The sequence below is a fragment of the Euprymna scolopes genome, chromosome 32 (assembly GCF_053919585.1).
Source record: "Euprymna scolopes isolate OS-2025 chromosome 32, ASM5391958v1, whole genome shotgun sequence".
Taxonomy (NCBI): Eukaryota; Metazoa; Mollusca; class Cephalopoda; order Sepiida; family Sepiolidae; genus Euprymna; species Euprymna scolopes.
This window is the reverse complement of record NC_136513.1, coordinates 7,829,949-7,844,680: the sequence shown is the minus strand read 5'-3', so window position 1 is coordinate 7,844,680 and position 14,732 is coordinate 7,829,949. Positions and strand designations below refer to the sequence as shown.

General features: G+C 34.0%; 1 protein-coding gene and 1 pseudogene across 1 annotated transcript in view; one reads left to right on the top strand and one right to left on the bottom strand.

The window, feature by feature from the left end:
* Positions 1-14,732, top strand: part of LOC145256202 (ribosome quality control complex subunit NEMF-like) — a 121,736-nt gene that overhangs the window by 46,635 nt on the left and 60,369 nt on the right. Inside the window, exons 15-19 of the mRNA XM_080114815.1 lie at positions 662-763; positions 2,268-2,331; positions 5,705-5,793; positions 7,821-7,924; positions 14,085-14,147. Coding sequence (XP_079970941.1) covers positions 662-763; positions 2,268-2,331; positions 5,705-5,793; positions 7,821-7,924; positions 14,085-14,147 — 422 coding nt within the window. The remainder of the gene's footprint in view (positions 1-661; positions 764-2,267; positions 2,332-5,704; positions 5,794-7,820; positions 7,925-14,084; positions 14,148-14,732) is intronic.
* Positions 7,193-7,343, bottom strand: LOC145256686 (U2 spliceosomal RNA; annotated as a pseudogene).

Here is a 14,732-nt window from a genome sequence, read left to right as displayed (position 1 = left end):
TATAACGAATATTTGCATCATCTATGTACATATCACTTATTTCTTTGGGGAGTTGGTTGTCATACCAGGACGTAACAACATTTCTAGAAATGTTGTTACGACAAACCAAGTAACTGTTTTCAACAAATGATTGTGTTACATATATATATATCTGTACTAGCTGTCCCAACCTGATGTTAACCAGGATTATGTTTTAATGTTTTTTTCGCATTCCTTGTGAAAATGAGTATGAGAAAAGATTATTATTTACCTTTGCAAATTAAATGAAGGGTTCAGTTCAAACTTCTGTACAAATTTCCAAGTTTGATAAGACTTACCTGGATTAGATCAAAAGTATAAAATAAAAAACATATAAAAATGTAAAGCTGGTGTCCACCTAGCTTGAAGCCCATAGCCAGAAAGAAAAAAAAAACTCATTTTGAATTTTTACATGTGTGGAGGGAGTCTTTTTATATTTTTGTGTGTGCTTTCAAATACAAGAGTGCATTCTTTGTTGCTCAGTACATTTCAAGGGAGATAAGTCTGGAATATTCATAATCAACACTATTTTAAATCAGAATCTCTTCATTTCTATTTTTAGCTGACTTTATTTTAATTTAATTAGAAATTTTTACATATTTAAAATTTTTTTTAATCAGTTGTATTTTATTTTCAATTTCAGTGACCCCTACATTGATAGTGATGAAGAGGATGAAGAAGGTCGCCCGAAATCTATCTTGGTTGATATTGACCTTGGACTTAGTGCCTATGCAAATTCTAAAAAGTGAGTTTTTATTTTTTTATTCTTTATATCTTTTACAGACTTTGCATTTATTCTGGATATTTTTCCCTTCGCCTCCCTCCAAGTTATTATTTTTTTTTCAATTTATTCCACCATGCACATCCCAGTTATACTTTTTACTATCTCTGGTTAGACCAGATTCTGCACTGCCATGAGTATTTTCATGACAGTTTTCTGAGCTTTACTACTTCTGATGAAAGCAAAGCAATTGCTTTGTTTGTGACACTATCATTGTAACGTTGTCCTTAATATGTTAACATATAGACACTTGAGACCCACACGTTGCAGACTCAGTCACAAAGGAACGTAGAATAAGTAACAACTTGACTCCTTTTTTTTTTTAACAACAACATTTATTTTTGGATACTTTCCCGAATAAAATATGATCGTGCTCCTTCTCTCTGACTTCTTTTCTTGCGAACATCATTTTGAACGTGCTTTCTGCCTCTCCTTTTTATAGTCTTTTTCTTTTTCCATCACTTACAGCTTGGTATTTGCATATAGTCGCTATATACTCTATTACATCATTAAAAGATTGCCATACAAAATCAACAGGCTCCCTCTATCTGGTTTACTTTTTTCAGTTTTTTTTAAAAGTATTCCATCACAAGGTATTATACATATCTGCTTAACTTATGTCCCAGTTAAAACATGAAAAAAAATATCCCCTTCTCCATTTCAACATTAAATTTATTACTAGTAAAAATTTGGTAGCTGTCTGAAGCCGGAACTATAGTATTCTATTAATGTACTATTGTGCTATGTTAAGGTTCTGGAAGAGGAGATTTTTGTCTGTTTGACTATTATATCTTATTTATTATTTGTACGTGTGTCTCTTATTAATATGTGTCTCTATGTATGTGCGCAGCCGTGGCCGTCAATCTATGTATGCATGTCTATGGATGTGGTTGTGTCACTTCTAGTGTGTGTATTGCGTTAAAGTCACCATACCTTTTTTCTATTTCTTATCTTGGTCTTCTCATTGGGGATGCGATTCCTCTTGTCACTTGTCGATACTAGAAAGGAACATCTGACGAAAACATAACTGTGCCGATTTTCTGGCACAGATTCTTTATTCGTCTACGAGTGAACGGGGGGAAGCCATCGCATTGTTGACTCAAGCTTTCTTTCATTTCTTTCTTCGACCCATTCTGTGTCCCTCGAAAAACTGAACTCAACACTGAACAACACTCCCAACCTGAACAACCTGCATCTTCTCACTAGCATGACGTGAACGTTAAAAGCAGAGGAGCAAAGGGTGGTATCTGTTCGGATACTACACTTCACCTTTTCTGTCTTCGGTCAGTGGAGGGGAAATCCTTCATGACTGAGACAATTTTTATTTTTGTTCCTATCCAGAGTACCCCTTTTTGGGTAGCTGGATTTTCCCCCATATTAAAAACCGACCTTGTGTCTAACTCTGCCCTCGTGGAGAGGCAAGTAAATAGGAACAATTATTTACACCCTTTTTTCTTTTGTATTTCAGGTATTTTGATAAGAAAAAGCAAGCAGCTAAAAAAGAGCAGAAAACCATTGATGCTTCGGCAAAGGTGAGATGATTTGCCCCCCCCCTTTTTTGTTATAGAAAAAGTACTGATACTCCTTTTTTTATATAATGGACTATCCTTAGCAGCATTATCAATGACGATGATCTTAGCCTCAAGGAGTATGACATTAGTATGAGTACAGTCTGGCTGTTCCCTGTATACATTACAAGCCAGTTATCCAACTTGTAACTACCTACTGCATTGTTCACTTACAGTAATAAACATTTTTATCTAAATGAATAAAATGTGAAAGTTTTTAAAAATTTATCACTCCTATATTACAATCAAAACGTGTTACTGTAATTTAAATGATTAATTCAACATATTTTGAAAGACTCTATATATAGTGCAAACAAATGATCCAAAGAGAATTGATTGTATAACTAATTAGCATAACTATTTTAGGAGCATAATAAATTGATATTTGGTGTTATACATTTGTAATTTAATTGTCTCCCAAATTTATTAAGCATAATGAATTAAAAAGTGAAAAGTCAAGAAGCTACCTGACAGGTTTCATACCTCACTTAACAGTTAAATCGAGGTAAAATTACGATTAAAAAACAAAATTATATGAAAATGGAAATATGGCAGATGGAGTAAAAAATTACCCCCCCCCCCCCAAATAAAATCAGATGGAAAGCATATCAAGTCTTAAAAGATTTTCTTTTTTCTTGTAAAGGAAAGGTCTCAAAGACTTGATGTAGATGTTTTGAGAAAATATTTGCACATTTAACATGTGTCTTTATAGTAATTGGAAAAAATAACTTTAGAGTTAAATGTATTATTATTCATCGGACTACTGTTCTCATCTTGAGTGTGATTTTCACAACGTTTCGGTCGATATAATCTCTGACCTTCTTCAGGTGTATCTTGTCGAACTCGGGAATTTGAATGAAATTTCGAGCGAAACCCTTTATTTACTTCACGGGGGTAGCGTGCTCTTGTTCTGTCAGCCATGACTGGATAGAGGTCCTAAGTAATTCGCAAATGTATATTTCGGTCGCCCACACTGAGGATTGAACCTTGTGGACCTGTGGCGCAGTGGTTGGAGTACTGGGAAAAATTAATTGTAAAAGTGATATTCTCCTGAAGGTTGAAGGTTCAATCCTCAGTGTGGGCGACCGAAATATACATTTGTGAATTACTTAGGACCTCTATCCAGTCATGGCTGACAGAACAAGAGCACGCTACCCCCGTGAAGTAAATAAACGGTTCTGCTCAAAATTTTGTCCAAATTCCCGAGTTTGACAGAAACATTCCCGAGTTTGACAGAAACATTCCCGAATTCGACAAGATACACCTGAAGAAGGTTGGAGGTTATATCGACCCAAACATTGTGAAAATCACACTCAAGATGAGAACAGTAGTCCGATGAATAATAATACATATAATCAATCCTCATCTCAAAAATTCAAAAACTTTATAGTTAAATATTTAGAAATTTATAAAGAATCGGAATTGGTAATTGTATTGGAATCAGGAAAAATTTTCCCATCACTAATATATATATGTATATATATGTAATTATTTCCACAATGAAACACTGCAGCTCACACAAACCATGAAAACCACAGACTAGAAGTCCTAGACTCGAGTTTTGCTCTCGATTAAACTTGTCAGAAACTCAGGAATCAAAACCTGAGTACCCAGCCACCATGCCATATACAAGAAAGTTTATCAACTAACAAAGATAAAGCAAACCACAACAAAATTGGATAGTGGAATGTATCTACTTTTTGTCAACAAGTCATCTAACTGCTAACAACCTGAGCCGATGTCTCACAAGTAGGATTTCATAATTGCTTTGAAGATGTTATCCAACAAGCTAACCCAGTGAGCAAATTGATATTAAATTTTTAAATGTGAAATGATATATATAATTATTTCCACAATCAAACAACACCATAGCTCACACAAACCATAATATTATCGTTGAAACAGATTAATCTGTGTTCGGTTTGTCTGATGTTTATATAATTTCACTTATAATAGCTCTACATATGAATTGAGCACTTTTGATATATTAGTTTTTTTATTTAGTTCAATATATTTGAACTTATATATTTGTCATACACATACAGTACTGTTTCGTTGTATCACAACTCATCAGTGCAGCTAGACATATACCTTTCCCCAGCCGTGGAACCTACAACTGTCGCATTGCCAGTCGACAGCTCTTTCTCTCTCTCTCTCTTCCTTCTCTCTCTCTCTCTCTCTCTCTCTCTCTCTATAATAATTCTCCAAGTTCCAAATATCAAGTTTTCTCAGTTGGTCATTAATTACTTTTCAAAAGGTATCCATTAAAATAATGTTTGACACTGCGAGTAACAAGTCTGCAAAATTATGTTATTGCTGCATATTTAGTTATGTACTCTTCAGATGTTTATCTTAATAATACTGTTTTCTAAATTTACAAAATTTATATAAAAAGACCTTTTTCATTATAAAAAAATTATTTATGAAAATAACTCATTATGATTGGAATATACAAACCGAGTACATTTCAAGATTAACCCACACATATACAGGGTGATCCCAAAAAAACGGGCCCCAACTCTAATTAGGCCCCGTTTCTTAGTGTTTTGTCCGAATGAAATGAAACTTTGGTCATAACTAGTTTATGATATTCAAAATATCACATCAAAACACTAGGGTCTTTGGCCTTTTTTTCTCCGTTCTACAGCATATGTTCTAGATATACTTTCTATGCTTTTTTTTTTTTTTGGGGTCACCCTATATATATATATATATAGTTTTGTTCATATTAACAGTAGTTAAAATATTATAATAAAAAAAATGAATAATTTACTGAAATCCTTTCTTCTAAAATCATTCGATAAAATTCTTATTCACAGGCAAATGTGGGAAAAGAAAAGGGAGCAGTTGGCTATCTTATTAGCTTTCTTTCTCTCCCCCCCTCCCTTTCAGTCTCCCATTAATAATGCCATGTATTAAATAATATATAACTATGTTTTAGTCAGTTGGGAAGCAGCTCCATGGTATCGTTTTTGACAAACGGGTAATTCTAAGAAAAAAAACTGTACATAATAGCTGACTCAGATTAAAAGTGACGAACATCTTTCGTAGATAATAAATCTTCCAATCCATTTTCTCTTTAATGCTGCATTTTACTTTTAATACTTAAAGAATATTTTAATAGTATTTCGATTTTATTTCTAACATTCTGACATAATTTTTTACTGAACATAAGGAATAAGATTTTAAGCCCTTTTCAAGACCTTTCCTATATTTACACTCTACTGGTAAGTGGTAATAATTTAGGTCTGCACAGACTTTAGTTGCACGACTATCAGGTCTCTCATAGGTATTACCTTGCAACTGCCATATTGCTTTTTTTCTTTTTCTTTTCTAGGCTCTGAAATCTGCTGAAAGAAAAACAAAAGAGACATTAAAAAATGTTGCTACAGCAGCGACCATCAACAAAGCGAGAAAAACTTATTGGTAAATATTAAATATTCAAATTCTTTTGGTTAAATCCCTTCCAGAGCAATTGCTGACTTTTTTTTTTTTTTTTTTAAATATTTGATGAAAGTTTATTCCTAGCATAACTACTAGGAATCATAAATCACATAGACTTTTGAAAAGTATACAACTAAAACTATATAATCTGCTTCATATTGAAATTTGAAAGTTTATTTTGAGTTAACCTGATAACCAATGTTTTTAAGAAGGATGGTTTCAATAATGAAAACAAATGCAGGTTCTGCCACACAGAAGTATAGAGTGTGAGCCACCTGACATCCAGTTGTAAAGTTCTGTTGGATGGATGGCTGCTGTGAAATACAGCACAATGGAATATGTAAATATTTTCACTGGACCACCTGTATAAAATTGAACATATACCAGAAAGAACTTGGAAATAACTTCTACACCAGCCGGCTGTTCAACTTAATATAGTGATATGAGACAAGATGTAGAAATTAGCAGCTCTTCTTGATATCAGTGTTTTTTGTGATGCTGGCTTAAACAAAGCTGAAAGAGAGAAAATAACTAAATACTAAGGTTATATGTATGACTTGAAAAGAAACTGGAACCATAGGAAGATTTCCACCATTCCAATAATTGTAATAACAATAGGACACATATAAAAAGATTTTAAAGACATCAATCTTCATCTCAAAAATTCAGAAACATAATTACTGAGGTGTCCTTTTGCAAAGCAATATGTTAATTAATTAACTTTACGAAGGACACAAAAAAGAATTTTAAAGACATCAATCTTCATCTCAAAAATTCAGAAACATAATTACTGAGGTGTCCTTTTGCAAAGCAATATGTTAATTAATTAACTTTACGAAGGACACAAAAAAGAATTTTGAAGATATCAATCTTCATCTCAAAAATTCAGAAACATAATTACTGAGATGTTCTCTTGCAAAGCAGTATGTAAATTAATTAACCTTACAAAGTTTATTGCATACACATGATCAGTATATATTAGAAAACTATTCTTCTATTCTAAATATGAATTTTATGTTGTGTTAAATTATGTCTTACTGATGGGTGTATAAACCCTTTATACTCTGAGTCACTACTCTCGTCGTTATGGTCACCAACATCATCACCATCATTGTTAGGGCCTTTTTCATCTGTTGATATAAAACCATACCGACACTTGTTTAGTTTCTAAAAGATTTATTTTATTTAAAGACAAAAAAATTGGGGTGACAAGTTGTTGCATGTGAAGGGCAGGTAGATAAATAGATTGACAGCTGCCCGACTTCAACAAGGAAAATGGAGACAGCGTGCATACACATCTTTCCTTGTTGAAATCTTGCCAATCACGAGATAGAAAGAGTTCCTATTTACTTTGCCTTCCCACAAGGGTAGAGTTAGACACCAAGGTCATTTTTTAATGTGGAGAAAAGGAACACAAATCAAAAATTGTCTCAGTCGTGAAGGATTTCTCCTCCACTATCTGAGAACAAAAAATTGAAGTGTAGTATCAGAACAGATACTACACTTTGATCTTGGTCCGAAGGCCAAGAAATCTCTTGCGGTGTTAAGAGTTTAGAGATAGAAAGAGTTATTTGCCCCGAAATCACAAGTTTTGCATAACTTCTGCCCGATGTCCCCCGTATGATCTTTGACCTTTAAACTTTTATATTTAAATACAACTACAATTATGTATTATGCCCTGTTAGTGCATTAATTGGCCTAATTTTATTAATATAGAAATTTCATATTTTTTAAGAAATTATTTGTATTTTCTACATATGCCCATGAAGGTATACTTGATTTTTAATGGGGGGAGGGGGATCCAGTACCCCAAATAGGGACACTCCAGATAAAAACAAAAAAAAAATGCCTTAGTCTAGAAAGACTTCTCTTTCACTGACCAATGACAGAATAGACTAAGTGTAGCATAAGAACAGGTACTACACTGTGTTTCCAACCAAGAGACCAGTTGTTTCTTTTGTTTTTATATCATTGTTTTAAATTACATACAATTCTGTTTTTTTCTTCAGGTTTGAGAAATTTTTGTGGTTCATAAGTTCTGAAAATTTTATCGTCATTGGCGGAAGAGATCAGCAGCAGAATGAAATGGTGGTCAAGCGTTATATGCGGCCAGGTGAGGGAACAGCACTTCAGTTTTTCTACTCGAGTATTACTACACAACTATCTTCCATCTTTGTACGTTCATAATCAAAAGATATTTTCATGCTCAGTATGAACACATATCAGGGTTTGCGCAGGCTTGAAATAGCCTTGAATTTTGAACTTTATCTTGAAAAGGATTTCAAAATCATATTTCTTATGTTGAGTAAAAAGTTGTGTCAGAAAATACGTTTTAAATATTAAAAATAAAACTCTGGTGCTACCAGATCAGGCTGTCTATTGGCCTCCTGAGGCGAAATGCACCTACATCGATTTTCTGTTTTTGCTTTCTATTCTCTTTTGTAAAACTTAATTATGTTCTGCAAAAACAACAACAACAACAACCCCCTTCCCCTCTCCTTTCCTTTTCCTTCCCTACTTACCAACGCCGTCGCCCTCCCCTTTTTTTTTGCCCTGTTGGTAGGGCACTAGAATAAGCCGACTGCCCCCCTGCAGAGGGTAAAAATCCCTCAATGGGGCAACCAGTTAGCCGTGGGTTGCTACCCGTAATGCCTTAGGACGTGATCCTGGTGATTGAGCTAACCTAGACCTGGGTGCATAAAAGTCTAGGCACTGCAACACATTACTTCGGCCCTTACTTCGGCTAGACGGGCGGTCGGAGAGGCCCGATCCGACCAATCGGCCAGTCACGCCAAGCCCTAGCACTTACACCCAAAGTACCAACTACCACAACAAAGAATGAAACTTAAAGGTACTCCCATCTGTTTTATTATTATTTTTATTCCCCCACTACAAAAAATAGGCAAACCAAGTAAGTGCTAGAAGGCGGTGGCAAGGGTCAATCAATTGGAAAGACCAGAACTCAACACTCCATCTGAGCAAATGTATTTTTGGGGACATATTGAACAGAAAATATAGTGCTTGAGAACTCCTTACCAAAAGAATATATCCTCCACGTAGCCCCGACATAGTCAAGGCGAATGTGTTTCCCCCGTACTATGCCCCAATTTTGGACTCCGAGGTGGGTAGGGAGCGTGGTTGGTGAAAAATAAATCCCAAAATCTATGGCTGATAAAAACAAATGCATCCCCCTCAAAACTCTTAAAAGAAATCATTCCTCTGACTCTGACCTTTCAAGCTCAGATGAAGAACAAAAATTCAAAACTAGAAAAACTGCTCCAGCCATAGACAAAGGAAACTTGGTTATTGAATTAATCGAAAATAAAAAAAATTGGAAATTTATCACCTTTCCTAATAGAAAAGACATTATCCACAAAAAGTAAACCAAAAATGATCAAAAAAACAAAAGATGAAAATCTACTAGTTGAGATAACCAATCTTAGAGATGCTCAATCTCTACTCAAAATGAAGAACTTCCATGAGTACAAGTGCAAAGTCTTTCCCCATAAAACACTAAACATTTTGAAAGGAGTAATTTGAAGTTATGAACTATCGTTAGCAACTGAAGAAGAAATAAAAACCGAATTAGAAAAACGAGGAGTAATCAACCACATCCGCATAAACATAAAAAGAAACAATAAAATAATAACAACAACACATATTAACGTTTAACAAATCAACAATACCTAAGGAAATAAAAATTGGCTACTTAAATGTAAAAGTAGACCAATATATCCCAGCCCCATTAAGATGTTTCCATTGCCAAAAATATGGACATCATAAAGAAGCCTGTAAAGGAATAAAAATATGTGGAAAATGCGACACCAAAGAGCCTGACCACACTGAAGAAAAATGCATAAATAAGGTGAAATGCACTAACTGCAAAGAAGATCATGTGATCTTCTCTAAAATATGCAAAACATATAAAAAAGAAAGAGAAATTATAGAAGTAAAGTACAAGAAAAACACAACCTTTCCAGAAGCCAGAAAAATTGTTGAGACGTACATGAAAGACAACACATATGCTGAGACAACAAAAAAGACAACTAAACCATGCCAACATAATGAAATACATGATCAATATAGGGAGCTGATAAACAAACTGATTACATTAAACATTAAAGAATGGTCAGAATTTCAAAATAGCCTAAAAGAAAAATACTCAAATCTGGGAAACAAAATAGAAATAACAAATCCAAACAAAGAAAATAATATTCCATCCACAACAGAACCATTAAAAAAATTATCACAGAAACCAACAAAACAACCACCGGAAATTAATAAAAACATAAGCAATGATAAAACAGCAAATAAAGAACGTTCCAGAAAAGAAGAAAACCAAACAATTGTAAGGAATAACATACCTCAAAGCAATTTCTCTGTCGAAACAAATCTCCAAGCAATTACAACTCAAGTCACATTACACAAAACAATCACAATCTGCTCAATATTCCTCCCTCCTCATGAACCAATAAATGAAAATGAACTAGAAAATTTAATAAAACAACTACCTTCACCATTCATTCTTCTAGGAAACTTTAACTGCCACAGTACGTTATGGGGATGCGAAGTCACAAACTCAAAAGGAAACAAAATTGAACAATTAATTAACAAAAATAACTTGTGCCTTCTCAATCAAAAAAAATCCCGCATACTTAAATCCAACAAACAGATCAACTAGTGCCATTGATCTTACCATGTGTGATCCATCAAGCTTCAATGGAGCACTTACGAAGAACCTTGTGGAAGCGATCACTTTCCTATTATAATCAATTGCAGTAACTCCATCCAAAACCACATACCCAGGTAGAGCACAAACAAAGCCAACTGGGCCGAATTTAAAGAACTTTGTTCACTAAAACTAACAGAACATCAAGTCCAAACAATAGAAGAATTCACGGAAGTACTCATAACAATAGCAAAAAATGCATACCTAAAAATTCTCCTCCTGGAAAAAAAAAACAAACCATGGTTCAATCCAGAATGTAAAACGGCCATTAGACAGAGAAAGGCAACCTTAAGAAAATTTTAAAAACAACCCACAAACAACAACCTAATAGAATACAAACACCAAAGAGCTAAAACTCGAAAAACAATTAAAGAATGCAAAAGATCCTGCTGGCAACAATTTGTCAACAAAATGAACATCACCACTAAACTCAAAACCGTCTGGGAAATGATTAGGAAAATAACTGGAAAATATAATCCGAATCCAATCAAACACCTTCTCACAAATAAACAGAAAATAACTGATAAAAAAGATATTGCTAACACACTAGCTAAAACCTTTGCCGGAAATAGACAATTCCAAATACTTAAGAAACATGGAGAAAAGTACAAAATAAACTTTAACTCCAAAAACCAAAAGCCTTACAATGAAATCTTCTCACTCAATGAACTAGAAACCGCCATAGAAAAATCCCATAACTCAGCTGTTGGACCAGATGAAGTGCACTACAGCTTCTTTAAAGAAATTCCATCAGAATCATTAAAACTCCTTCTCAAAATTTATAATAAAATATGGAAAACAAAAGATTTCCCAACTTCATGAAAAAATGCAACAATAATACTGATACCCAAATTGGGAAAAGATACATCAAACCCAGAAAACTACAGACCAATAGCTCTCACAAGCCGCCTATGCAAAACGTTTGAAAGAATGATTAACTACCGTCTTATATGGTATCTAGATGACAACAAAATAGTTTCTGAAATCCAGTGTGGATACCAAAAAAATCGAGGATGTATAGACCACATCACTAACCTCGAAAATTACATCAGAGAAGCTTTTATCAATAAGGAACACGTAACATCTGTTTTTTTTTTATCTTGAGAAAGCATATGAAACTACCTGGAAACACGGTATCATAAAAGATCTCCACAACATCGGACTAAGAGGCAGATTACCTGAATTCATAAAAAACTTCCTAACAGACAGATCTTTCCAAGTTCGCATAGACTCAACTTTATCAGACCCACAAAATCAAGAAGGAGTACCCCAAGGTAGCATATTATCAACAACTATCTTTAACATAAAAATCAATAACATTATAAAAGAACTCTCTCTTGATATACATAGCTCCTTATATGTAGATGACTGCTTAATCAGCTACAGATCTAAATACACTCACACTATTGAAAGAAAACTACAACATAACATAAATAAAATTAATAAATGGGCAACTAAAAATGGTTTCAAATTCTCCAAAACTAAAACAAAATGCATCCATTTCTGTAACCAACGCAAACTCCACCCTGACCCAACCTTACAGATTGAAGGCGAAAAAATTCCATTCATAAATGAACACAAGCACCTGGGAATCATTTTTGACAAAAAACTAAATTTCATTTCACACATACATCCCAAATGTAATAAAGCATTACAACTTCTACGAGTCATCGCCCATACAGATTGGGGAGCTGACAAGAACACACTACTCAAACTATATAGAGCATTCATTAGATCAAAAATAGATTATGGTAGCTTCATATATCAATCCACCAGAAAGTCATATCTAAAAACCCTCAACACAATATGCCACTCCGGACTAAGACTAGCACTAGGAGCATTTCCAACCTCCCCTGTAGAAAACCTGTATGCAGAAGCACATGAAACTCCTCCAATGCTCAGAAATCAAAACCTTGGTCTAAAATACTACACAAAACTTACAGCCAACCCCACAAACCCAGCACACAATAGCACTTTAAATCCAAACCGTAAATACCTTTTCGACCAAAAAGAAAATGCAATCAAAACCTTTGGACTTGGAATAAAATCGATTTCCAAAGAAGCAAGTCTACCCATAACTAAAATTCACGAAACTGTCCCACTCAAAACCCCTCCCTGGAAAATTGTATCTCCTAACATCGACCTAAGTTTAAGTAAATATGGAAAGAAACATACTCATCCAATAACTTATCATGGTAATCTCGATAAAATCAAAGAAAAGTATCCAGACCACACACACATCTATACAGATGGGTCTAAACAAAATAACGCAACAGCCAGTGCAGCAATGCTCAATAAATCAATCAAAAAACAATCAAACCTCCCAAAAGAAACCTCAATCTTCAGTGCTGAAATACATGCTCTAATCCTAGCTCTCAAACTAGTCTCCAATAACAAAAAAAACGCATATACAACAGGGAAATGGCAAACCTACTGGAATGAACACCCTAACAACAAACTTCACAAAATCATGCCAAAAATCCAAAAACAAGAACAAAATACGAAACTAAACAGAAAAGAAGTCAAATTAACAAGAATAAAAATAGGCCATAATACTCTCTTGACCCACTCATATCTCCTAAAAAAAGAAAGCCAACCCATCTGTATACCTTGTCAAACACCACTCACAATCAAACACATATTAATTGAATGTACTGATTTTGTAACCGTAAGAAATCGATTCTACAAAGAAAACAATATTAAAGAGTTATTTGATAAAAACAATCCCCACATCATACTCTCATATCTTAAAAAAATTAGCCTTTATAAAAAAATTTAAAAAGAACCCTTTATACAACGGTCCTGGATATGACCTAAAACTATATCCGATGGTGAGGCCCCACCTTGCGGGCCTTGGGGAGTATGGAGCCACCCTTTAATTGCCATTGCTTCCAGGTCCACTCTGACCCGGAGTGGTAGTACCTGTTAGGGTCCCAACTATGGGTTAAATAGAAACCGACTTAAAAAAAACAAATATACTCTATTAAAAAATTGTTCTTCAAAATCATTGGATTCGGCATTAAATAACCTGAAAAAGGTTGATATGCCGTAAAACAAAAACAACCAAAAATAAAACTGAAATAAATGCATTCTTCTGAAATTGCATCATATTATTATTTCCGACATTGTCAATACAAGAATTACATCCTTTTATCACAAAACTACCCAATGTTATCCATATACTTTAAGGGTGTAGTTTAAATTCCCTTCTTTTCCATGGTAATTGATTTTGGCCTAGGGGTTGAATATCAGGCTGCAGAGTCAAAGATGATTTTTAAACTGGGTTTTAATCCTTTTATCGGCAGTATCATTTCCTACACTGAAGATTGAGTAAACATGAAACACTAGTCTCTGTAGGTAATAATAATAAATATTTATATAAAAATATTGCTGATATATATATAAAAAAAGTTATAACTTATGTCTTTATTAATTGTAGAATTTTTATATGCCTAGTCTATTTTATTATGTCACTGTATGATTACCTGCTCAAGAAAGGTCCATAACTATCATTTTTATATTCAGTCATTCTGTTTGATTCCAGGTGATATCTATGTTCATGCTGATCTTCACGGAGCTAGCAGCGTCATCATCAAAAACCCGTCAGGTAAAAGCTTTGAAAATAGCAGTTTTCTTCTTTACAATAACACTGCCATGAAAAAATGCCTTAGTATTTTATTTATTTTTCTTTTTAAAATAAGTCCAGTTTTCTCCGATAGCCCAAACACTTAGCTCTGATAACCTCAGAGGAAGATTTAATCTGGACAGTATAGGGAAAGGTGTGCAGAACAAGAGACTTTGATGTTGAAAAAAATGGATGAAGTTCTTGGCTTAGTAGATCTAAAACAATTAAGGTAGCAAGTCCAGTTCACACCAGAAGGCCAATAAAAACATGAGAGGAATTGATAAAAATGGATTTGAGGGATAGATAAAGACCTGGCCAGAAATAGATTAGCTTGAAAGTCAATTTCTTAAAGCTGCCCAGTGCCTGCCAACATGTAAAATGGATGTTAAGTTTTAGGTGAAAGAATGGAATAATTATTTTGAAATTTTAGATATTATTCATCCAGGGCAATGCTGATCAGAAATATACCAACTTTGTGGCTGTTTGTGTTATAGTTTTTTGTTTTTGTTTTAGCTGAACATACATAGATACATGCATACATACATACAAATAGACAATTGCTCTTAA